The following is a 22,873-nucleotide window of genomic DNA, read 5'->3' as shown; positions in this document are numbered from 1 at the left end:
GAGTAGCCCGCCTGCACGGCAGAGCCTGGCAAGCTCCCTGTGGCATATTCGATATGCCAAAAACAGTAACAACAAGTCTCACAATGGAGATGTTACTACTGGTGCCCGCTCGAGCAAATCGATGAACAATGGGAGGACAGTGTTACAGTGCTGTCTCCAGGGACTGCAGAACCGTGGTCCCGGCAGATTGCAGACCTGTCTCGGAAGGTAAGTCCAGGAAGATGAGAGGTTGGTGAGGGGGTCAGAAATAAGGAAGTTTTCTTTCTCAGGGAACGGAGGATCTGGCTTCTGCCTGTCGCCTTTGCAGAAGTACAAAGCCTTTTCCAGCCCTGACCTCTCGTTTCCTCACTCGCATGCTGGGTCTCAGAAGCGCCAAGGCTTTCGATTCCTCTTAAGAAATTTGGGAGTTTAAGGCAAAGTTCTGAGAACGTCCTAAAACCATAATAGGACATTTATATGGGCTTGAGAAGAAAAAAGAAGTTTCAGATGGGACTCTACCCTGTCTCTGTCCAAGGCAGAACACCTCCCCCATTGTCCGGATAAAAGCGGACCCTGTAGCCCTCAGAAGGCCGGAAGGAGCGTCTTCCTTCCTTCCCTCCAGCCTGCATGAGAAGCATCCATTTTTAGGGGCAAAAGGTTGGCAGGTTAGCTCTCTGGGTATGATAAATGAAGAAATGAAAAGAACCCGTGTGCTTATTTTGTTTAAGAACAAACGCTTTGATTTTAGACCAGGAATGTGACTCAGTAGTGTCGGAACCCATTTGTGTACATTGCAGAAGTCATTTGTCACGTTTCTATGACCACGATAATCTATGTCCCTTATATATTTGAACTTGAGCCCTATTAAGTAAGCTGCTGTACTTTTAGTAAACATTTTTTCTTGGCACTTTATTTGTCAAAGACTCTTGGAGATAAAAATAAACACTGTTTGCCCTCTTGGGTTTTTCTTCTAGGGGGCTATTCATGCGGGTGCATGGAAACCTAAGTGTGCAGTATGAGTAGACATGTAGACAGATATGTGCTTAGGCGCACAGTATGTGTATCTCTCAGATTCTGAACTCCAGACAGCAGATTGGCTGGGACCCCATCCACTCAGGTTCCTAGAGTGACCTTGTCCAGCCTGAACGCCGCCGCAGGGCAATCCTATCTCCAGGTGCCTTTGGAGACCAGCACTTGCCCCTGGGCTGGCCTGGGGCATGGATGGCCGCTCCAACCCGGGATCCTGGGAAGCAACTTGAACTTCAACTGAAGGCTCTGGGCATCCCTCGCTACTGAGTGCGAAGTTACTTCTCCCCCCGCAAGGGGAGTTCCACTGTTTGGGGTCAGCGTGGGTGTGGGCCGAGTCCCAGGCCGCCTGGCGCTGAGTATGAGTGTGTGTGTGCGCGCGCGCGCATGTATGTGTGCGCGCATGTGTGTGTGTGTGCGTGCATGTGTGTGCTCGCGCGCCTTTACTCTCCCCCCCAATCGTCGGTGCCCCGTGCGTGCGCGCGGGCGTTGCACACTCACACTTGCTCGGAGGGCTCGTCGGGGGCCGGGGCCGTGTGTGTGTGTGTGTGTGTGCACGCGCGCGCGCCCGCGCGCGCGCACTCCGGCTCGGGAAGGATCCCGGCGATCGTGGCGCCTTCCCAGCCCTTGTTTTCTAAGCCCCGCTCCCCCCGGCAGCCGCCGGCCGGCCGGGCCGCGTGCGGGTGTCGGGACCCCCCACCCCCGCCCGCCCGCCCCCCACGGGCCTCCCCCCCAGCCCCCCAACGCCCGCCCCGCCCGCGATCGCGCGCGCCGGGGCCGGCCCCGGGCCGGAGGAGGCCCCGCGCACACCCACCGCGCCGCGGCCGCGCGGGAGGCCTGTGCCGGCCGCGCCACCCAGCGCTCGGGCCTGGCGGGCGGGCGGGGGCCCGTCCCGGGCGCGCCATGTGTCGCGGCGCCTTTAACCGGGGCCCGGCGGCGGCGCGCAGGGGGGCGGCGGGGCGGCTCCGGGGAGGGCCCTTTTCTTTCTTCTTTTTTTGAATGAACCGTGTGACGTCGGGACAGGAAACCGGGCGCGGAGCGCGGAGCATGAAGTAAGAGGCCCGGGAGGGCCCCCCGCCCCGCGCCCGCCCCCTTCCTCCCCGCCCCCGCCGCCCGCCCGCCGAGGTGCCGGCCCGGGGCCTCCCCGCCGGCGCGGCCGCCGTGGGCCCGGAGCGGGCAGCGCGCGCGGCGGGAGCGCGGGGGGAGGCGGCGGCGGCGGCGGCGGCCCGGAGGAGGAGGAGGAGGAGAAAGGGTGCGCGGCCCGGAGGCGGGGTGCGCCGGTGGGGTGCAGCGGAAGAGGGGGTCCAGGGGGGGAGAAGTTCGGAGCCGTCATCCTTTTTAGGAAAAAGAGGGGAAAAATAAAGCCCTCCCCCGCCCGCGCCCGCTCCGCCACACACGGCGCGGGCTGCTCGCGCTCGGCCCGCGGGTGCCGGGCGCGTCCTGCCTCGCTCGCGCTTCCCCGTCCGCCGGCGCCGTTCCTCCTCCTCCTCCTCCTCCTCTTCGTCCTCCTCCTCCCTCTCCTCCTCCTCCTCCCTCTCCTCCTCCTCCTCTTCCCTCTCCTCCTCCTCCTCCTGCTTCTTTCGGAAAAAGGCGGCTCTGCCCGCCGGGCGGAGTTGGGATCCGGAGAGGACTCGCGCCCCGGTGCCCGGCTCGCCCCCGGCCCGGCGTCCCCGCGCGGCTCCCGGGTGCGGAGCCCCATGCCCGTGCCTGCGCGCGCGTTCGTGCGCGTGGAAACCGCCGAGGGGGCGCGCGGAGCCCCGGACTTCGGCCAAGCCCGGACTGCACGTTGCGATTCATCTGCCGCCGCCGCCGCCGCCGCTGCTGCCTGGGGCTGCTTCCCTTTTTCCCCTCTCGCTCGTGCTCCCCGGAGCTCCGCTCGGGATTCCTACGGATTGACATTTCACTGAAGGAGACTCCTCGGCCGGCAATCAACTTGGAAATTCTCCTGATTTTACTCCTTACTCGCAACACGCCCACGCGCGCGCGCTCACACACACACGCGCCCGCGCGCGCGCACACACATACATACACACGCGCGCGCACACACACGCACACACACCTTCCACCTTCTGATTGATTCGGAAGTTTTCAAAGCCGCGGTCCGGGGAGAGTTCGGAAGACTGATGGCATTCTTGCCTCGTGCATTTGTTGGGTTTGTTACAAATTAACGCAACGTGACCGAGGCTCAGGCTGTCCCTAAAAAAATTACAAGTAAGTTCTTTGCACAGGAAATCGGTTGACTGTAACTTTCAATGGAAACAGTTGCGATTTGGAAAAAAAAAAAAACCCAACCAAGAAACCTCTTAAGTGCCTGGGAGTAAGTTTCATTGAGAGGCAGTTTAATCCATTCCTCTTTTATTCTTTTTTTTCCCCAGCCTCCGTAACTTGGGTGTGTGCGTGTGCGTGAGTCCGTCCTGTCCCCGCGTGTGTGAAAGGAAAATGCACCTGATTTTTGACTTACGAGTGTTTTTCTTTCTCTTCTTTGAACCTTTCAGCATCACGGAGGAAGTAGATGGATGGTAACAAAAACTCGTAATAATGTGCCTCGTGAACTCCAGCTCCAAAAGGGATTGAGTTTTGTTTTTTTTTTTTTTAAAAAAAAGAAACAACAACGGGGGATTGGAAATCGCCTGCGTCGCCACGCCGAGCGGGGAACACCAGCATCGAGGGTTCCGCGTGACCGAAGACACCCCCTCATCCAAGAATGCAAAGCACATCCAATAAAAGCGCTGGATTATAGCTGCCCTCCCGGGCTGGCGGGGCCGCGGGGCGGCAGCGGGGGCGAGCGGGGCCTGTCGGCGCGGGCGGCTGCGGGCCCGGGGCGGCTGAGGATGGCGCAGGCGGGGGGCAGGACGGGCTACGACCACCGCGAGATCGTGCTCAAGTACATCCACTACAAGCTGGCGCAGCGCGGCTACGAGTGGGAGGCGGGCGACGCGGGCGCCGGCCCCGCGCCGGGCATCTTCTCATGGGCGCCCGCGCGCAGCGCCGCGCCGGCCCGGACCTCGCCGCCTTCCGCGCCGCCCACGCCGCCGCCCACGCCGGGCGCCGCGGCCGCGCGCAGCCCGGTGCCCCCCGTGGTCCACCTGACCCTGCGCCAGGCCGGCGACGACTTCTCCCGGCGCTACCGCCGCGACTTCGCCGAGATGTCCAGCCAGCTGCACCTGACGCCCCTGAGCGCCAGGGGGCGCTTCGCCACGGTGGTCGAGGAGCTCTTCAGGGACGGGGTGAACTGGGGCAGGATCGTGGCCTTCTTCGAGTTCGGTGGGGTCATGTGCGTGGAGAGCGTCAACCGGGAGATGTCGCCCCTGGTGGACAACATCGCCCTCTGGATGACCGAGTACCTGAACCGGCACCTGCACACCTGGATCCAGGATAACGGCGGCTGGGTAGGTGGGCCCCTGGCGCGCGCGCGGGCTGGGGGTGGTGGCGCGGGGGCGCGCGCGCGCGGCCGCGGCCTGGGAAGGGGCCTCGGGTGGTGGTTGGGGCGGGTGCCTCCACCTGCCACCTGTCTTACCTGGGATCCGCCGCCGCCATCTGTCTACCTCTCCTGAGCCGGTGTTGGCCCCTACTGAGGACCCGAAGGTCCCTCCTGGAGACCCTCGGGATAAATTGTGGGTTAGGTTTATTTTGGGGGAGGCGAGAGGGGTCCCCTGCATCCCCAGCATCACCTTTACCTGATTGAGCAACTGAGGATTGCAGACACTGCCTCTGAACTTACTTTTTAAGAAGCCGTTTAAATTATAAAGCCAGGATTTATAATACCGTGAATGGTACTTTGCGTGCACGCATTGTTCCAACACGCCCCCATCACCTGAGATGATGCCCCCCAGATGGGCCGCCTGGATCCTCAACCAGCCCCTCCTCCTAAAATGGGTCCCCACTGCCTGGCTTCCAGGCCCAAAGGTTGGCCCTTCCCTGAGCACCTAGTAAAATTCTGCCCGAAGCGGACAATCCGGGGAGCCCCTTCTCCTGGGAAGCCTAGCGGTGTTCGTGAAGAGGTAGGTCGCCTCCCAGAAGCCCCGGGGCTGTAAATGTCCCACCTGCACCGCGGTCCTGGTTGCCTTCGAGGATCCCCGTCTCCGCAATGACCGCCTTTGCACTGGCCGCCCACGTTGTGTTCTCTGTCCCCCGAGGATGCTTTTCCAGTTGGCTGCGATTTCCATCTCGCGACTTTCACTGCCCCGCGTGCCCACCCCCTGTGGTCTCCTGCCCTGGAGACTCGGGCACATGGAGGCCAGAGTGCGAGAAACCCAGACTCAGGCCCCCGCGGGTGGTTGCTGTCCCTGCCTTGGGTGGGAGGCGCCGGCCTGTCCCTTGAAAGGGCACCTGTGCAGGGCTTGGGTGTGTGCTGGGGACTGGACAGGTCCGCTGGGGGTGTGATAACCGCGGGGGAGAGTTCAGGTGCTGAGATTGGAGAATGGCGCTAGAGGTCCTCGCCTGGTGTCAGAAGCGACTGGTTTATAACAAACATGGAGGAGGCATACATGATTCTTGTGGGAGAACTTTCTGGAGTCGCTTTGAATCCTGGAAGAAGGCTGCCACAGGGGCCTCCCTGTCAAATCTCTAGGGCATCACTGGTAACGTTCTTCATACCTATCGGGGACCGGCAGATCCTAAAAGGACCACATGTGGGTTAGTTTTCAAGGAGCAGGTTGTATTCCTGAGGGCTCTTCCGAGTCTTCTGGTATTCAAGGACCCCGGAAGAGAGAAGGGGAGAAGCAGATAGGGACATCATCTGATGCCAGGGGATCCAAGCTGACAAAATATTGATGCCGCTGTTTCATGTTGAAAAGTACAGCTTTCTAAAATACCCACATTTCAGTTGCTAAAATGAAGACGCTGTTTGTGAATTGTTGGTTTCTTGAGCGCCCACATGATCAGGTCTTTAGTAATTCTGGAAGAATTCACTAAAAGCTGAAAAGAATATTTTCGTTCAATGTTTGGCCAAGTAGGTGGTTTTAATTTTAACCACCATAACCAAAGAGGTAGGGACTTCCAAACTCCAAAAGGATCATTTTAAAACCAAAGTAAAACTGATTTAAATGTTCCCATTTTATATTTCTATGAACAAAAAAATTCTTTTCAGCGTCTCCTTAGTTGAAAGAAATCCAAGGAGGTAACTGTCATTTACTGGGTAATTTAATAAAAAGATGGGAGCAGAGACATATGTTTATGATGGAAATTAAGATGTAACCTTGATCTTGTTGTTGAGTTGCACTGCAATCCCGTCCACACAATTGAGGTTTCTTTTGAGGCGAAGCCTCGCCTTTTCTTCTTTCAAAGTAGAGTTTTTATAGTAGGTTCGTTTTTGTGGTCTCCAGGTATTTGAGGCTGATAAATGTCAAGGCTACATTTCATGATGCCAGACCACACAAACACTGTGTAGAACGTGATAACATTTTGGGGACAAAAACCTCTTAGAGTACAAATAAATCATATAGAAGCAGAAGTGACTGACGGTAAAATCTGTAGGAGGAGTTTCCAGACCAGCATCAAGATGGATTACTCTATCAGAAGATGGAGAAATTGAGCGAAAGATAAGTCTCTATCAGGAAATGTGGTCTTGTCGTTGGACGTGTTGACATAGCAGTGGTGGTATGTGACAGTTACAAATGATTGGCCCATAGCTTTGTTTGTTTGTTGATTTTATTTTTGTGGCTGTGCTCAGGGCTTCCTCCAGGCTCTGCACTCAGGGCTCACTCTTGGCGGTACTCAGGGAGCTACAATGGGCGCTGGAGATTGAACCCGGGTCAGCTGCACTCATGGCAATCATTTCATCCTCTGTACTATTATTCTAGCCCCCTACCCATCTCTTTAAATGTTCGTTGTTATTCTACCTATTTATTTTAGGCCCTTGGCATACAGATTTGCACCAGTCACGTCTGCAACTCTGACACTGTCATTTCTAAGTGTTGTGTGTGACAAAAGTGCCACTAGGAACCGTCGTCAAACTTCAGAAGGAGATCGGCACACTCTTTGGCCGTTCCATTATGACTTGTACCATTTCCAGGGCCAAGGAGACCAGCTAATATGTAATACGTGATAGATACTAATAGTGGTGGGGGCTCAGACTTGAAGTCTTCTTTTCTTTTTTTTTTTTTATAAAAAATTTTGTTGCTGTTGCTGCAAAATCAGAACCTTCGGGGATTGAAGACAGCTGCAGGCGTCCCAGGTCCCCTAATGCAGAGACAGCTGGGTTTGGTTTGATAAAGAGGCTTCTCTGAGCCTCCAGTCGAGTCAAGACTGATGAAGAAATTGGGTGCGGAGTGGAGAGTGGCTTTATCTGAAGTCTGAGTCAGGCATCGTGTGGCATCCAGAGAGTTGCAGAGGGGAGAGAGAGAGAGAGAGAGAGAGAGAGAGAGAGAGAGAGAGAGAGAAAGAGAGAGAGAGAGAGAGAGAGAGAGCAGTGATTCTAGAACTATCTCAGACCCCGCCACTTGGAGTATGTCCAGCCCCTGGGGGCTCCGGAGGTGCCACCCCAGAGCTCCTCAGTTAGGACCCCTACGGGTTCGGGTTCAGGTTCGTTCATTCCAGATGCCAAACCTGTTCAGTTTCCCTGACACCCAGGGATGCCGTGCAGGAAGACCGCCAGTCTCGGAGCATCACACACTGTCCCTTCCCAAGGAAGCCACAGGTGTGTAAAATCCTGGTTACTTTCCCAGGTGTCCTCAGTCGTGTCATCTGCCCCCTGGGGAAGGTAGATGGGAGAGAGGGACCGGACCAGGAGGGCAAGCGAGGTGTGGAGGGGGAGGGAGGAGAGGAGAGGAGAGAGGAGAGATTGGAGGCAGGGGAAGGGGGAGGAGGAGAGAGAGCAGAGGGAGAGAAGGAGGGAGGAGAGAGGAGTGGAAGAGAGAAGATGGGGGTGGAGAGTGAGGAGAGAGAAGCTGCCCAGTTTGTATTGCTACGGCTGGCCCCGTTCCGCTCAGATCTTTTCTCCTCCAGTTAAAGGTGGGAGAGGCAGCGTTGAGCAGCTCTGTTACTATTTCATCCACTTAACACAGTTTCATTTCTGTTGAGGAGTTTCGAGTCCCGAGACTACTTCAAGAGAAGAGAGAGGGTTGGGGCAGGTGTGTGGCTGGCCTGTGGGCCAGTCGAGTGGGTCTGGACGGCCCCCTGCAGATTTCGGGCGTAGTGAGTTGGGGACACCAGAACGGATTAAGGAAGTGGGTTAAATAGGACATAGGCTTCCCTTGGTCGAGGACATGGTGGTCTGACACATGCGTGTGCATGCATGTGTGTCTGTGTGTTTGTGTGGGTGCGCGCATGTGTGTGTGTCCTTTGGTCTTTGAGGTTTAGGGAGCAGGAAGTTAGTCCTCTCCATCTAGCAGAGGTTCCCTTCCTTTTTTGTTCATTGTTCAGCAAGTAGCTTCTCTCTCTTTTTTTTTAAATTTTTATTTATTTATTTATTGCTTTTTGCGTCCCACCCCGCGATGCACAGGGGTTACTCCTGGCTCTGCACTCAGGAACTGGTCCTGACGGTGCTGGGGGGACCATATGGGATGCTGGGGATCGAACCCCCGTCAGCTGCATGCAAGGCAAACACCCTACCCACTGTACTGTCGCTCCAGCCCCAGTAGCTTCTCTTTTCTCTACGTCGTCCGAACTCCGCAAACCGATTAGCAGGAAGGCCAGGCCACTTGCCGCTGGGATGCCGACCCCAAGAGACCTCAATCTAGAGGCCGAGGATCGGTTACTTACGGCCAGTTTTGGCAGCCAACGCATAGGATTAAAAATAGCCTGAAAAGGAGCTCGTCTTAAATAATATATTTAACGATGAACTTTCCTTGGGAAAGTGCATCTCTCCTGCTGCTGAGAGTCACGCGCGGCCCCATGCAATAACATAGTTGCCAGGGACCAAGAGGCTGGCGTCGCCCTGAGCGCGGCCGTCACGCCCCGTCGCTCGGCGCTGTTCCTGCAGCTGGCCAAACCGTAACCCTCGGCTCCGTTCTCGTTTCTGTTGTCGGGGCCTCTGTGCTCTCGGCTGTCTATTGGAAACGGGGTTCGCCTGTACACATCCTGTTCCTCCGAGGCGTGCTTTCGAGGGGGAACTGATTGGTCTTTTGAGCAATCTCTGATTCGAGCCGGCACGTGCCTGCCTGTTTGTCTAAATGCCACGAGGGCGCCGGGGATGGAAAGTCCCGAGTGGCTTTCCTGAGCCCAAGTCGGATCCTTTGCTCTACTCCCGGGCCTCATCCACCGGAGGAACGAGGCACCCTCCTGGAAGGCAGGCCTGGGGGTGTATCGGTAAAAGTCTCCCACCCTGTCTCCCATCTTCCTGACCTTCCCCATCGCGGATCTCATCTTCAGTGGCGGTGGTTCCGTAGAGGTGCATTTGTGCTGGGAAAACAACTCAGTCTTTGTAGAGAAAGAGCCGAGAGCACCGCCCTGCCCCCCCCCAACACCCTGTGTTTGAGGTCAGAGGTGCTGTGAAGCCCTTTTAAGGGAATCTGATCCCCCTTATTCAGCGCGGGCAGCTACCTGGAAATCAGGAGCTTCTTCCCTGGCCTGGGTCCCGGAGATCCTGCAGGAACTGGCTTCCTCGTGAAGCTTCCCCGCTCCCCTTGGTCGCGTTTTGGTGGAAGGCTGCCTACCGGGGGTCTGGTGTCTAAACGGGAACAGCGGTGGAAATCCCCGGCCAGGCATCATACAGTCACCCAGTCTTCTGCATGCCACGCCCTGGTGCCAGGGTCGGGCACAGGAAGGCAAGCGCTACCCTGGCCGGCCTGACCTCCCTGGCGGAGGCTGTGGTGTGTTTGTAAACTTAGTCACCCCACAGCTGCTCCACCCGACCCTTCACTCGACTCCCGGGGTTGTGGGGCGGAAGGGGGAGACGGAGGTACAGGTTATTTTGCATAGACTTCAGTCTTTGTCTCACAAAAGTTATTTCTAACCCCAGGGCCGTTCATGTGTGCCTGAGGCCTGACTCAAAACATAGGTCATTTGAAAACGACCCTTCACACAGTTGTCCTCTCCTGAGAACCGAGAAGCAGGGGAGCCCCCTCTTGAATATTCACCCATGAGGAACTCTTTTTTTTTTTTTTTGCGCATCGAGAAGACTTAATAAACACCAGCCTACAGTTTCTGAATTAGTGTTTTGTTGGTTCTTTTCAAGTGAAAAGACAGGCAGGGCTCTGATTGGATGGATCGGAGAGCTTTTTTGGATTGAACTGTCCTTCTTACATCATTCCAGTAGCAAAAAAGCACAAAGCGATTTTGTTTTGTTTTTGGGCCACACCCGACTGTGCTCAGGGCTGACTCCTGGCTCTGCACTGAGGACTCACTCCTGGCGGGCTCATGGGAACCGGATGGGGTGCCCAGGATTGAAACGGTGTTGGCTGCATCCAAGGCATGCTCCCTACCTGCGATGCTACCACTCCAGTCCCTTAAAAAGCACCAAAGAATTTATTTATTTATTTATTTATTTATTTATTTATTGCTTTTGGGGTCATACCCAGCGATGCACAGGGGTTACTACTGACTCATGCACTCAGGAATTAGTCTTGGCGGTGCTTGGGGGAACATATGGGGTGCTGGGAATCGAACCCGGGTCAGCCGCGTGCAAGGCAAACGCCCTACCCACTGTGCTAATGCTCCAAGCCCCCCCAAAACACCAAAGGATTTTGAAGGAGAAGAGAAGTGTTTCCTTTGGGAGAGGGAAGGGGAGAGTTGAGGACTGGTTCGCGGGTGATGGTGGCAGTGCTCTGGGTTTGGGAAGAGGTCCTCTCTTGGAAGTGCTGCTGGCAGGACCCCAAAGTGCCTTTGGCCCCACGATCATGGCGGGGGGCGACGGGGAGTTCCCTCTTCAGCTTCCTGTCCTTCTAGTTGAGCCTCCTGTCCTTCTTCCTCTCTCTCTCTCTCTCTCTCTCTCTCTCTCTCTGCAGATGGGGGTCATCATACTTGCAAAACAGCCTCAGAAAATCACTTCAAAATGATTTTTCTTTTCTTTAGTTGGGAAGGGGCACATCCAATGGTGCTACTGGCTCTGTGCTTAGGGATCACTTCTGGCAGGGCTCAGGGACACGCTGCAGGGTGTCAGCTATTTGTAAGTGCCCTGCCTGCCTTCCTTTCTCTCTCCTACCCCCTCAAAAAATCCCTGTTTTTAGGGCGTCTCTTGTTGTGATAAGCACTGAGCTCTCTGGTTCCCCAGTAAACCCCGCAGACCTTCCTCTGGGGAGGAGGATTGAATGGTCCATCGCATGGGTCTCCCCCAAACCCTTTAGGCTTTCTCGTGGGGACCCCCGTATCCTGCGTGCTCCTGCTGTTGCCCGCCGTGTGCCATCTGCCCCGGGGAAGCCTCCAAGGTGCAGCCCCTGGAAAGGGCGGAGTCACCGCAAGACCAGACCTCGTGCCCTAAATCCGAAAGAGGGGGCAGACGAGGGGCACACCCAAGGCTAGACCCTCAGCCCTCCTCTAGTCTAGCTTCTGGCCGCAGGGGCCGCTGGGGGAGAGAGAGTTCTGGCCGCAGACACTGGCCTGCCTGCCCGGGGCAGGGGAGAGATTCTGCTGGCTGCGTCCTCGCTCTCATCTCTGCAGGTCCGACCTTCTGTCTCGCCTCAGCTGACTTGTGACTCACCATCGTAACTAAGGTCGCTCGACCCGCGAGGACTTTCCCCAAAGCCCTATGCGACACCATCAGAAGGGACTCTCCTGCCATGCTGGCGTGACCTTTCGTAGCAGAGACCTTTACTTGGGCCAAGGAGAGGATTCACCCCATCTCTAGAAGGTTCTCTCCACAGAGCACACACTGCACATGGCAGAGGGCGGGTGGGCTGGGAAAGTCTTTATTTGGAAGATGTGTGTTCCCTTCAACTCCTGGTGTTGCCTTCAAAAAATTTAGGGATGGAGCCATTTTCCATTTTTAGTTAATAATCAGCCCATCCGCTCGCGGAGGCTTCCATGTAATGAGTCAGAAGCTTCTGACTGTTCTTTCCTTTATTGGCTTCTCCAAACAACCTGGGTTCCTCTGTGGCAAGTGAAGATTTTAGCGTTTCAAGGGAGTTTTTTTTTTCCATTGAGACCAATCCATCTCTCAGGATAGTTCCAAGTGACTGTATTTCTCTGTTCTCAGCTGTCGCTTCTGAAGCTGAGAAAGCACAGAGTTGAAGACTTTTGACACTTGGTGCTCTAATCAAGCCGCCACGGTTGCGTATTGTCTTATCTTGACTTTTTCCAACTCTTTCTTGGCACATTTTTTTTCTGTTATGTCTGTGTGTTAACTCTGAGACAGAATCGGAGCCAACTCCTCTACTCAGTGACATTGGGATTTTCTAAACGAATATTGGAAAAATACTTGGTTTTCTTCATTCACTGCCTCTTTGCTACCTGTCAACCTCAGCCTTAGAGTCAGTGCAGGTGTAAAAGGCATTGCCAATCGAAGCAGCTTTAGATAAAACCAGACCATCTGATTTTTTTTTAAATCCCCCCAAATAAAGCAGGAATGTGGAGTTGGCACTTTGGAGTCGAACATTTCATGACTATCTCCTTTGCCTTTTCCTCTGTGGAATCCTGCCAGCTTCCTTTTTTTTTTTTTTTTTAAGGACTGAAAACTTTTCAGCAGTGCTTTCATTATAACTTATAACTAAGCTATAAGTACAGTGAGACAGGGCCATGTGCTAAATACAAAGATGATTGTATTTATTTATTTGCTTTTTGGGTTGCACCCAGTGATGCTCAGGGGTTATTCCTGGCTCTGCACTCAGGAATTACTCTTGGCAGTGCTTGGGGGACCATGTGGGATGCTGGGAATCGAACCCAAGTCAGCTGCATGCAAGGCAAACGCTCTCCCTGCTGTACTATCGCTCCAGCCTGATGATTGTATTAAAAAAAAAAAAACAATTTGGAAGAAGTTTCGAAGTGGGGAGGGCCCGGAGTGAGAGTCCAGTGGGTAGGACTGTTGCCCTTCCATGCAACCAATCTGGATTTGATCCTTGGCACCCTAAATGGTCCCCCTACTACCGCCAGGAGTTGATTCCTGAGTGCAGATCCAGGAGTGACCCCTGAGCATCGCTGGGTGTGGCCACAAAACCAAAAAAAAAAAAAAGAAGAAGAAGAAGAAATTTCAAAGGAAAATGAACTATTATTGCCAAAACTTAGCTCTGAAAACCAAGACAGCAAGGGGGGTATGGAGGAAGCATTGGATACAGAGTTTTGTTTTTTATAGTATGCACACTAGCTTTCTTTGTTGGGGGTAAAAAAGACTTGTTTTTTTGTTTTTTTGAGGACTAACTCTATGCAAAGTCCTGTGGTATTTGTTTGAGTTGAGTGGAAAAAAACAAAAAATGTATACACAACACCCAAAAGGAGAGAGAGAACAAAAGGGAAAGCCCTGCCACAGAGGCAGGGTAGGATGGGGGGGTTGGGGGGGGTGGGGGTGGGAGGGATACTGGGACCGGTAGTGGTGGAGAATGGGCACTGGTGGAGGGATGGGTATTTGATCATTGTATAATTGAAACCCAAGCACAAAAATTTGTAAGTCTACAACTGTAACTCATGGCGTTTCGCTGATAAAAATAAAAAAAAAAATGTGTCCTAAGAGCTGGAGACATATTCCAGCCCGCAAGCCTTGCACCCAGGGACCTGAGTGTGAAAACCAGCCCTGCTTCACCCAGATGGATCCCTGAGTATAGAGCAAGGAACGCAGGCCCTGCGCACTGATGGTGTGGCCGCGAAAACAGAGAAGAACAAAATGATGTGTGATAACTTTTGTCTAAAGGGATTTCATCGGGAGCCTGGGAGAGGCATTGTAGGAGCTCGTGACAGTCCTGTGGTCCTACACTGTGGGGTGTGGGGATGTAATGTGGGGGGTTGCCCCCAAAATGTGTTTTTTAATACATTTACGATTGGTCAGCAGTAAATGTATGGCTGTATACCTATTATTATTTTCTTATTGAAACATAGTGAGATACAGTTACAAGCTTTTATGTTTGAGTTACAGTCATACAATGATCAAACACCCATCCTTCCACCAGTGCACATTCCCCAATCTCCCCAGTATACCCCCACTTTCCCACCCTCCCCCTGCCTCCATGGCAGACAGTTTCCCCCAGACTCTCTCTCTACCTTGGGCATTCTGGTTTGCAATACAGATACTGAGAGGTTATCACTTTTGGTCCTTTGTCTACTTTCTGCACACATCTCCCATCCCGACCGATTCCTCCAACCACCATTTTCTTAGTGATCCCTTCTCTGTTCCTGCTGCCTTCTCCCCCCGCTCATGAGGCTGGCTTCCAACTATGGCCAGCAATCCTCCTGGCCCTTGTATCTACTGTCCTTGGGTAATAATAATAACATATATTATTTATGTTAAAATAATATAACATATATGTGATGTTATATTATTTTAGACTCCACAAATGAGTGCAGTCCTTCTGTGTCTGTCCCTCTCTTTCTGACTCATTTCGCTTAGAATGACACTCTCCATTGTATACCGATTTTTTTAAGCCTGGGGCCACATCAGAATTTCTCAGGCCTGCAAAGGGCTTGTGAGGGGAGAGTTTAAGAAGCCCTGATTTAGGGGCTGGAGCAATAGTGCGGTAGGGAGGGTGCTTGCCTTGCACGCAGCCGATCCGCGTTCGAGTCCCAGCACCTCATACAGTCCCCTGAGCCCTGCTAGGAATGATACCTGGGCTTAGAGCCAGGAGTCAGCTGGGAGCACTGCAGGGTGTGGTCCCAAAACCGGAAAAAAAAAATGAAACCCACCTCCAGAGAAAGAAGGAGGTGGCTGGGCTTGGAGGGGGGTCTGCTCTGAGGATGGCTGAGCTGTGGGGAGGCTCTGGTACCTGGTACTAGAGAAAGGAGTCAAGGAGGCCCAACGTAAAAGGTGGGTTTCAGGGAAACTGAAGCATCAGGCTTGATGAAGGCATCAAGGTCTCTCTGGGTGTAACAGTGGATCCAAAATTGCGAGTTTATATGCTAAAAGGACGTTCCCAGGCTTCAGAGACCAGATGGGACTTGGGGAAAACGAAGCGATGGAGGCTGAAGACCGGGGTGGGAGTCAGGGGGAGCCCGTGGAAGCTGTGGGTTTGAAAGAGGGGGAAGGGAGCATGGGAAAAAGTGAGGGGGGGAGAGAAAAAGAGAGGAGGAGGAGGAGTTGAGGAGGAGAAGGAGCAGGAGGAGGAGGAGGAGGAAGAGGAGAAGAGGAGGAGGAGGAGGAGGAGTCCCGAGGGAAGGAGGGAGTCAGAGCAAAGGGTTCTGGACTCAAGGTGGAAACCCATCTGTTTCCAAAAAACGATCTTGTCCTGAAGAGAGAAAGGAGTGAGAACAGTTACTGTCTCGTGGGGGCAAGATGACGAAATTAATTTAGGATGTTTTCAACTTGAATTTCCAAGGATATCCAAGTGGAAAATCTCAGTAAGCGGTTGGCCATGAGGAGAGGAGTTGAAGTAGAATCCACTCGGCCTTCGCCCCGACCGCATAGATTTCCCGTTTTCGTCTTTGTTCAGAGGAGTCCTTGCTGCCCTCTGATGCTCCAGCCTTTCTTGCCTCCCAGGGCCCTCTGGGGATTCCTGTGCATCGGACCAGGCAGCTGACAGGGACCTTAGATGTTCAGAACTTGACTCCCCAACCCCTGTTTCGCTTTCTTCAAAGTGGAGCGAACTCTATCAAATCAGCAAACTCCATCAGATCAATAGCATCCTCCATGCGAGGCTCTGTGTTCCATGAAATCAGCACGTTCTCCTTTACTGGACTTGCTCGCTCAAGGAAATAGTCCCCCCTCTTAGGTCGAACCCAGCGCCCGGGCGAAAGAGCTAGTAGATGGCATTCCAGGATTGTTTTACGGGAGCTAATCATTCTATGAGAGACACTTTGGGCATGAAACTCCTCCTCTTCAGCTCATGTTTTTCTGCTCCCCGTCTTTATCCAGCGTGTAGCAAATGCCCCATCCCACAGATCGTAAATACTGAATAGGCGTGAAACATGAAAAATGCTTTTGAAATGTTGGGACTTCCTCTCTCATCATTGAATTGAAACAGTGTGTCATTCCTACCTGCAGAGAGGTCTAGATTTTGCATTGCTTTCAACATGCAGTTCTTACTAACTGCTTCCTGCTGCTAATACCAGACAGTCCCATGTTATAATTTTACAGCGTTAATGTAATGTTACACAAAGAACATGCACTCCCTCGAATGCACGCACTCCCTTGAATGCACGCGCACACAGAATCCACATGCTTGGGCAGTAATACACATGTACGTATGTATGTGCAGCACCTCGACAGTACATGCTACATACCGTCTTCACAGATGGTCACATGACTCCCCATCCTCCTGTTTTCTAGCTCAAGCCCAGCCCAGATCAAAATCCTTCAAGTCAGGGATGGCTTATCATCTCCTTATGTGAAATATTGGGGCCAGCCGAGGTTCTTTGTGCGGCCTCGAGGTGATTTTCTCTCCTTCTGATCTGTGTTGTGACTCTGGGACAAAAGAACTGCAGCGGGGCTGGAGTGAGCAGGTAGGGCGTTTGCCTTGCACATGACCGACCCGGGTTCGACTCCCAGTATCCCATATGGTCCCCCTGAGCACCGCCTGGAGTAATCACTTAATTCCTGAGTGCAAAGCCAGGAGTAACCCCTGTGCATCATCAGGTGTGATCCAAAAAAAAAAAAAAACCCCAAAAACAAAAACAATAAAACCCAAAAAACAAAAACAAAAGAACCACAGCAGAACCGGGGTGGATGATGCCCTTGTCCATCTCCGTGGCCTGTTGGAAGTGGAGGTTTGGGGCTGTGGTGCGTGTCCAGAAGTGAGAGCCTTCCAGGTTTAGTTTCTCTGGCCACTAACCAATCCGGAAACACCCTCCACCCCCATCCCCGCACCCCAGGGAGTCAGAGCAAGACCCGGGACCTGGCAGCTTTGGGCCAAGTTCTCGTTGGTGGTGGAGGCTCGGCTCGGGGCCGCGTGTGGGATTTGTGTTTGGAGACTCCTTATCCCTTGGCGTGGGGCAGACTCCAAGCGTGATTGCTCATCATTTGTCAGCTGTGTGAGAGCGATTGTATGACTTGTTTACTGGTAACGAAGCTGGACCATCCTTCTCCAGGGGCTTTTTAGCAAGAGGGATGTGTCAGCTTACAGATTTGTCCCCGTGAACGAAACCACAAGCGAATTTGCCCACTCTCCCATCCTCCCCTCCTCCCTCCCTCCCTCCCTCTCGTTTCTTCAGTGGCCATCTGCGCCTTATGGTAGCTCTGCCAGGCCCTCTTCGAGGGCCTTATCTATGAGTGAATTCAGAAACTTCAAATTAGAAAGGACACCCAGATAATTGGCCTGTTCTCCCAAGTATCTGTCCCCGTGGCTCCTGCCAGATTCCTTCTTAATGAATACGTCCAGTGACAGTGGCACTCTTGAGCGCGGCCGTATCCGTGCGAGAATGAGCTCCCCTACTCTGGAACAGCTTGCGGCCCAGGGGGGGGAGTGACAGGCATTACACAAGTTTCCTTTGAATGTAGTTTTCTTTCCCATAAATGATACTTTGAGAATACAGTGAAGGGGTTATTAGTTTTCTATTTCATGCTTGGCCTGTGTGTGAGAATAACACAAGCTGTCACTGCGAATCAGTAGCTAAACATGCTTTGTCTGGTTAATGTGAGCATTTAATATTTGGCTCAATTAAAAATTAACTGATGAAAGTACATGTCACATGGAATTTGAAAATACGTTTTGCAAGGAATATGGGAAGGGCATGACCAATGAGTAAATTAGTGGTTTTCAAACATGGGGATGGGTGGGGGCGGGGGGGGACATTTGATATGAGTTGAGGCTCTCGGCTCTTCCCTCAGACTTCACTACCTGTTTGGCCCTCAGCCGGCGGCTGAAAGGACGGCCTTGTTCTAAACACGAAGGGCCTACTTGTATCTCTGTATTTGCCAGTGAGTTCTTGGGATTTTCCTTTTGCACTGGGTCATAGTATGAATACATCCCCTTTTTTTTTTCCTTTTTGGGTCACACCCAGCAATGCTCAGGGGTTTACTCTTTTTTTTTTTTAAGAAGCCAATTTATTTAATTTAATGTTTTTTCTTTTGGGGTCACACCCAGAAATGCTAGGGGGTTAATCCTGGCTTTGCACTCAGGAATTACTCCTGGTGGTGCTTGGGGGACCATATGGGATGCCGGGGATTGAACCCAGGTCGGCTGCGTGCAAGGCAAACGCCCTACCCGCTATGCTATCGTTCTGGCCCCAGGGGTTTACTCTTGGCTCTGCACTCAGGAATGATTCCTGGCGGTGCTCGGGGGACCATATGGGACGTCGGGGATCAAACCTGGGTCGGCCGCGTGCAAGGCAAACACCCTCCCCGCTGTGTTATCACTCCTTGAATACATCCTTGATACGAATATTAGAGACCATCTTGTTGATTGTCACACGGTGACAGTTTAGATGCAGGGCACACCGTGTTCCTGCTTGTGCGTGCTAGCTGAATGCACATCCCCGGGCTCCCAACACGCTCTGCACACACAGACCCCCAAGCCGGCAGCAGAGGGCTGGGGGTCTTCTTTGTGTCTCTGATGTGTCGAGTGCAGGCTGCGAGCCTGCGGGTGGGAGCAGGAGAGGGGAAGCCTGGCTTCTTCTTGTTTAGGGATGAAGATGGTTTCACAGCAGCCGCCACAGAGCGTGGGTTCTGTGGGAGAGAGAGATGCTGAAGGAAAGGAGATGCTGATGGGCTTGGGTGAGGAGGTCGTCCCAGCAGAGTTCACAAGGAGGAGGAGGTCAATGTGGGCAGGTGAGGAAGAAAGGAGGGGCCTGACTGAACACAGCAGGGCAGGCTGGCCAGGCAGGCCTCAGGGCTGGCCCTCCTGCATCCCCCCACCAAAAGGTCCCGATGTCGCCTCTTCATTCAGTGCATGAAACTTCAAGGCTGTCTCAGTGGCCGGCAGGGATGGAGTCAGCTGGGAGCAGAGGGGAGGACCAGAACGGAGGGCATTTTGGGAGCTTGGCGGACCGAAAGTCTTCTCCCACGGGGCTAGTTTCTTCTCCGGCGTCACTGTGCTTTTCCAGACTCTCTGTGAAGAATGGGATCGGGGCTTCTGGTTGTCGAGGAGTTTGTCACGTGATCGGCTGTTACCTCCTGTTCTCTTAAACTCCTGCTTCCGGCTTGCAAACGTGACTTTGCTCACATTTGCTTGGCGACACAGGCAGCTCATAGTAATGAATTGGAAGAAAGTTTGGCCACAAAAAGGCAGTTTCCAGAGAATGTTTCTCCAGGTGAAAGGAGGGAGAGAGAGAGAAAGGAGAGAGAGAGAGAGAGAGAGAGAGAGAGAGAGAGAGAGAGAGAGAGAGAGAGAAAGAGAACATGTGGTCTCTCGACTCGCTTGAACATTTTCGAGTTTCCAAAGGCAAGTCTATATGCGCTGGCCCATGTGGCTTTGCACATGACCACCCTAGGCAAGACAGGTGCTCAGGGCTATTCCTGGGGTTGTGATCAGAATGTTTCCCAGAGGGCTCAGGTCCATGACATTGGCAGCCTACTCTGTTACTCTCTCTCCAGCACTGGGTATTCTTGATGTGACCAACAGAAACTGGGTAGGTAGGTCCAGGGTTCAGTTTGAAGTCCAGCAGGATTTCTGCATTGTCTAGAGGGGGCGTGGCTGTGGGCTAAAGAGTGGACACCACTCTTTAGACATGAATAAGTGCTGGGGTACTGACAAAGCCTCACCTGCCTCTCCTGATTCCAGCCTGGCATGGGACTCAGAGTCAGACCAGGGCTGAGTGACGGGCAACAATGTCGTGAAACGCAGCAGTGACTTATAAGAATAAGCGAATGGGAGTGGGGTGGGGGTGGGGATGAGGGCAGGAGGCAATTTTTAAATTGCTCTGATGAAATGGACCAAAAAATTTATTGGATTATTTGTCTATAACCTGGTAGAATAGACCAGATGAAAATCGATATCATATGGAAACTGTGCATAACTTTTTACATAGAAAACATTTATATATTTCACCCATCTGAAAAAAATTATCCTACATCTACACAAATGCCTGACCCATTGTGTCTTTTATTTAATTTTTTTAACCACTTGAGCACAATACACAATATAACTACATGTTTTTTTCGGTTCATCGAGGAGTATTTCAATTTACATCGAGGAGGCTAATTGACTTTTATTAACACCTGAAAACATAGTGTTCAACCTTGAAATTTATATATGTGTTAGTATAGAGCACAGCGGGTAGGGCATTTGCCTTGCACACAGCTGACATGGCCGACCCGAGTTTGATTCCTCCGCCCCTCTCGGAGAGCCCGGCAAGCTACCGAGACTGTCTCGCCCGCACGGCAAAGCCTGGCAAGCTCCCTGTGACATATATATGCCAAACACAGTAACAAGTATCACAATGTTACTGGGCCCGCTTGAGCAAATCAATGAACAGCAGGAGGACAGTGACAGTGACAGTAATATAATTCAGTCCATACAGTAGTTTAAAGTGGGGTTGCCACAGACGTGGTGAAATTACAGAACACTTCTGCCCTTTGTGGAGCGTGGTGGGGTGACCACTCAGCGGTCTGCCTGGGACTTTCACCATTTTAAGTGAAAATTCTTGGAGCGTTTTCCACTTCCCCTACTGATTTCTCCGTTTACCCCACTTTCATTTATCATAGCATTGGCCATTGGCCTCAGTCCACGAAAATCAGGAGGAAAAAAGGAAATAGCAATTATTGGATCTCATTATATGCCAGACCCTGGATTTAAGACATTTATGGATAGGAGATTATTTAACCCCAGTAACCTTTTCCGGAGGGTAGGAAGTGGAATTATGAATGAGGAAACAGATTCTGCAAAGTCAAGTAATTTTGCCTACTAAGAGGCAAAACCGGGGCTTTTCTTCGGCAATTCAAGGGTGGTTGCGGTTCTTGGGAAGTTAGATTTGGGGGGACCACACCCAGCAGTGCTTGGGAGCTACTCTTGCTTCTGTTCTTGGGGATCGCTCCCAGTGGTGTCCGGGTGACCATGTGGTGCTGGGGACTCAACCAGGGTCAGCTGCATGCAGGCAGGTCCCTAACCCCCTATCCTGCCTCACTGGGCCCACTGTTCTCTTCAGAGCCTCTTTCTTTGCTGTGCCAGGGGTGGAACCCAGGGCTTCCCCCATGTGCTCTACTTCTGAGCCACGGATCCTGCCCTCTCGGTTTCTTTGGGAAGTGGATCATGCTTGTAGCTCCTGTAACGAGGAGGTGCCATCCTTTACAGCACAGATAGAAAAGAGCTTTTTCATAGAGAAGGGGACAGGGTGGAGAGAGAGAAAGAGAGCGAGAGAGAGAGAGAAACAGAGGTAGAGAAGACTATGAGAGGGGGGGAAAGGATGAAGAGAAAGAGAAAGAAAGAGAGAAGAGGCAGAGAGAGACAGGAGAGAAGAGAGAGGGAGATGATGGAGAGAGAGAGAGGAGGTAGAGAAAGAGGGAGAGACAGGAAAGAAGAGAGGGAGTGAAGATGGGGGAGAGAGAGAGAGAAAGAGAGCACACAAGCGCATTTGCTCAATGCTCCCTCAGACACCAGGTACCCGATCGAGAAGCCCTCCCAGGCCCACTGTGTGTGTTTGTCTGTGTGTGTTGTGTAGGTGTGTGTGGGAGGGTATGTGGATGGGTATATGTGGAGCGTGGCGGGCTGTGTGTGTGTATGTGAAATGTGTATGTGTGTAGGGGGTGCATGAGTGTGTTTTGACTGGGGTGTGCACGTATGTGGAGGTGTGTAGAGAGCGGGTATGTGTGTGGGGTGTTGTGTGGGTGTATGTGGGGTATGTGGGAGGCTGTGTGGGGGTGTTGGGTTGTGTGTTGGTTGTGTGTGGGGAGGGTATATTTGTGGGTGTGGGGTGTGTGTGGGGAGAGTGTTGTGTGAGGGGTTTGCGGTGTTTGTGTGTGGTATTTGTGTGTGTGTAGTGTGTGTGTGTGGTGAGTGGTGTGTGTGAGCGCGTGCGCGTGTGTATGTGTGTGTGTGTGCCCGTGTGCTCCCCGTGACAGCAGCAGGCTCCCAGCGCCTTCCTGCCGGGGCGCCGTGATCTCACTGTCCAGTTGCGACCTGCCTAATGCCTTAATAAAAAGGTGGACGGAGTCTGCGGTTTCCCCTGCTGGTTCCTCAGCCCGGGCCGCTCTTATTTTAGGCATGACCTTCGTGTTTTTCCAAAGTCCAGAGGTGGAATGACATGTTACTCCAGTTTACAAGATGATGATGTCTCTGTTTTTATATTTAGCCGTAAATTTTATTCTCCTCATAAACAAACCCACCTTCAGCGGCCCCGACCGCATGGGGGCCCGGAGGTTTCCACACCCCCAGGTTAATTTGGAAGCGTTTGGCCCACAGCGCCGTGTTTCCATAATAACAGGCGGACTCGTAGCTGCCGCGTTGATAGGAAACGACTGTCTTCAAAGCCGCTTCAAAGCACAGCCTCAGACAAGATAGGAAACTCTGCTGAAACCCCCCTCTCCTCTTCTCCTGACTCGCCCTGACTTCAGCGCCTCCAGCGCTCACTCAGATGCAGAAGGGAAAGTTTTTTCTTTTCTTTTTTTCCAGGGGTTTGCTTACTAAGCATATTTAAATTTAAATAAAAAAATGATCACGCACTTCTCGCAGGCAACGCGTTCGACAACTCTCAGAGTGGAACTTCATTTCATGAGCAAGCAGGAAAGGAAGGGGAATTTTCGTTCGGGCCGTGGGACAGTCGGAACCTTTCATTAAGGGAGACGAAGTTCTAGCACCGGCAGCCGCCTTGTCCCTCATCGCCTCTCTCGGCTCTGGGCGGGAGCTGCTACTCTTAAGTCCTGCAGTTCAGCATCGGCTGAAGGGTTTCATTTATAGGCTGCGGCCCCACATAACTAGACCTTCCCCAGGGGCCCCTCCCTGTGGTATCTCCCAGGAATGCCCAGCCCCACTGTTGGGGCTTGTTG

At 52.9% G+C, this 22,873-nt stretch overlaps 1 protein-coding gene across 1 annotated transcript in view; it reads left to right on the top strand.

Moving 5' to 3' along the window:
- Positions 1-1,969: 1,969 nt before the first annotated feature.
- BCL2 (BCL2 apoptosis regulator) overlaps positions 1,970-22,873 on the top strand; it is a 169,410-nt gene continuing 148,506 nt past the window's right edge. The window contains exons 1-2 of the mRNA XM_056106993.1: positions 1,970-2,057; positions 3,501-4,394. Of these exons, the coding sequence (XP_055962968.1) occupies positions 3,522-4,394 (873 nt within the window). The 5' untranslated portion in view covers positions 1,970-2,057; positions 3,501-3,521. The remainder of the gene's footprint in view (positions 2,058-3,500; positions 4,395-22,873) is intronic.

Source organism: Sorex fumeus, unplaced genomic scaffold (assembly GCF_029834395.1).
Source record: "Sorex fumeus unplaced genomic scaffold, SorFum_2.1 ptg000151l, whole genome shotgun sequence".
In the NCBI taxonomy this organism is placed as follows: domain Eukaryota; kingdom Metazoa; phylum Chordata; class Mammalia; order Eulipotyphla; family Soricidae; genus Sorex; species Sorex fumeus.
The sequence above is the reverse complement of the archived record's forward strand: the minus strand, read 5'-3'. Positions and strand labels throughout refer to the sequence as shown.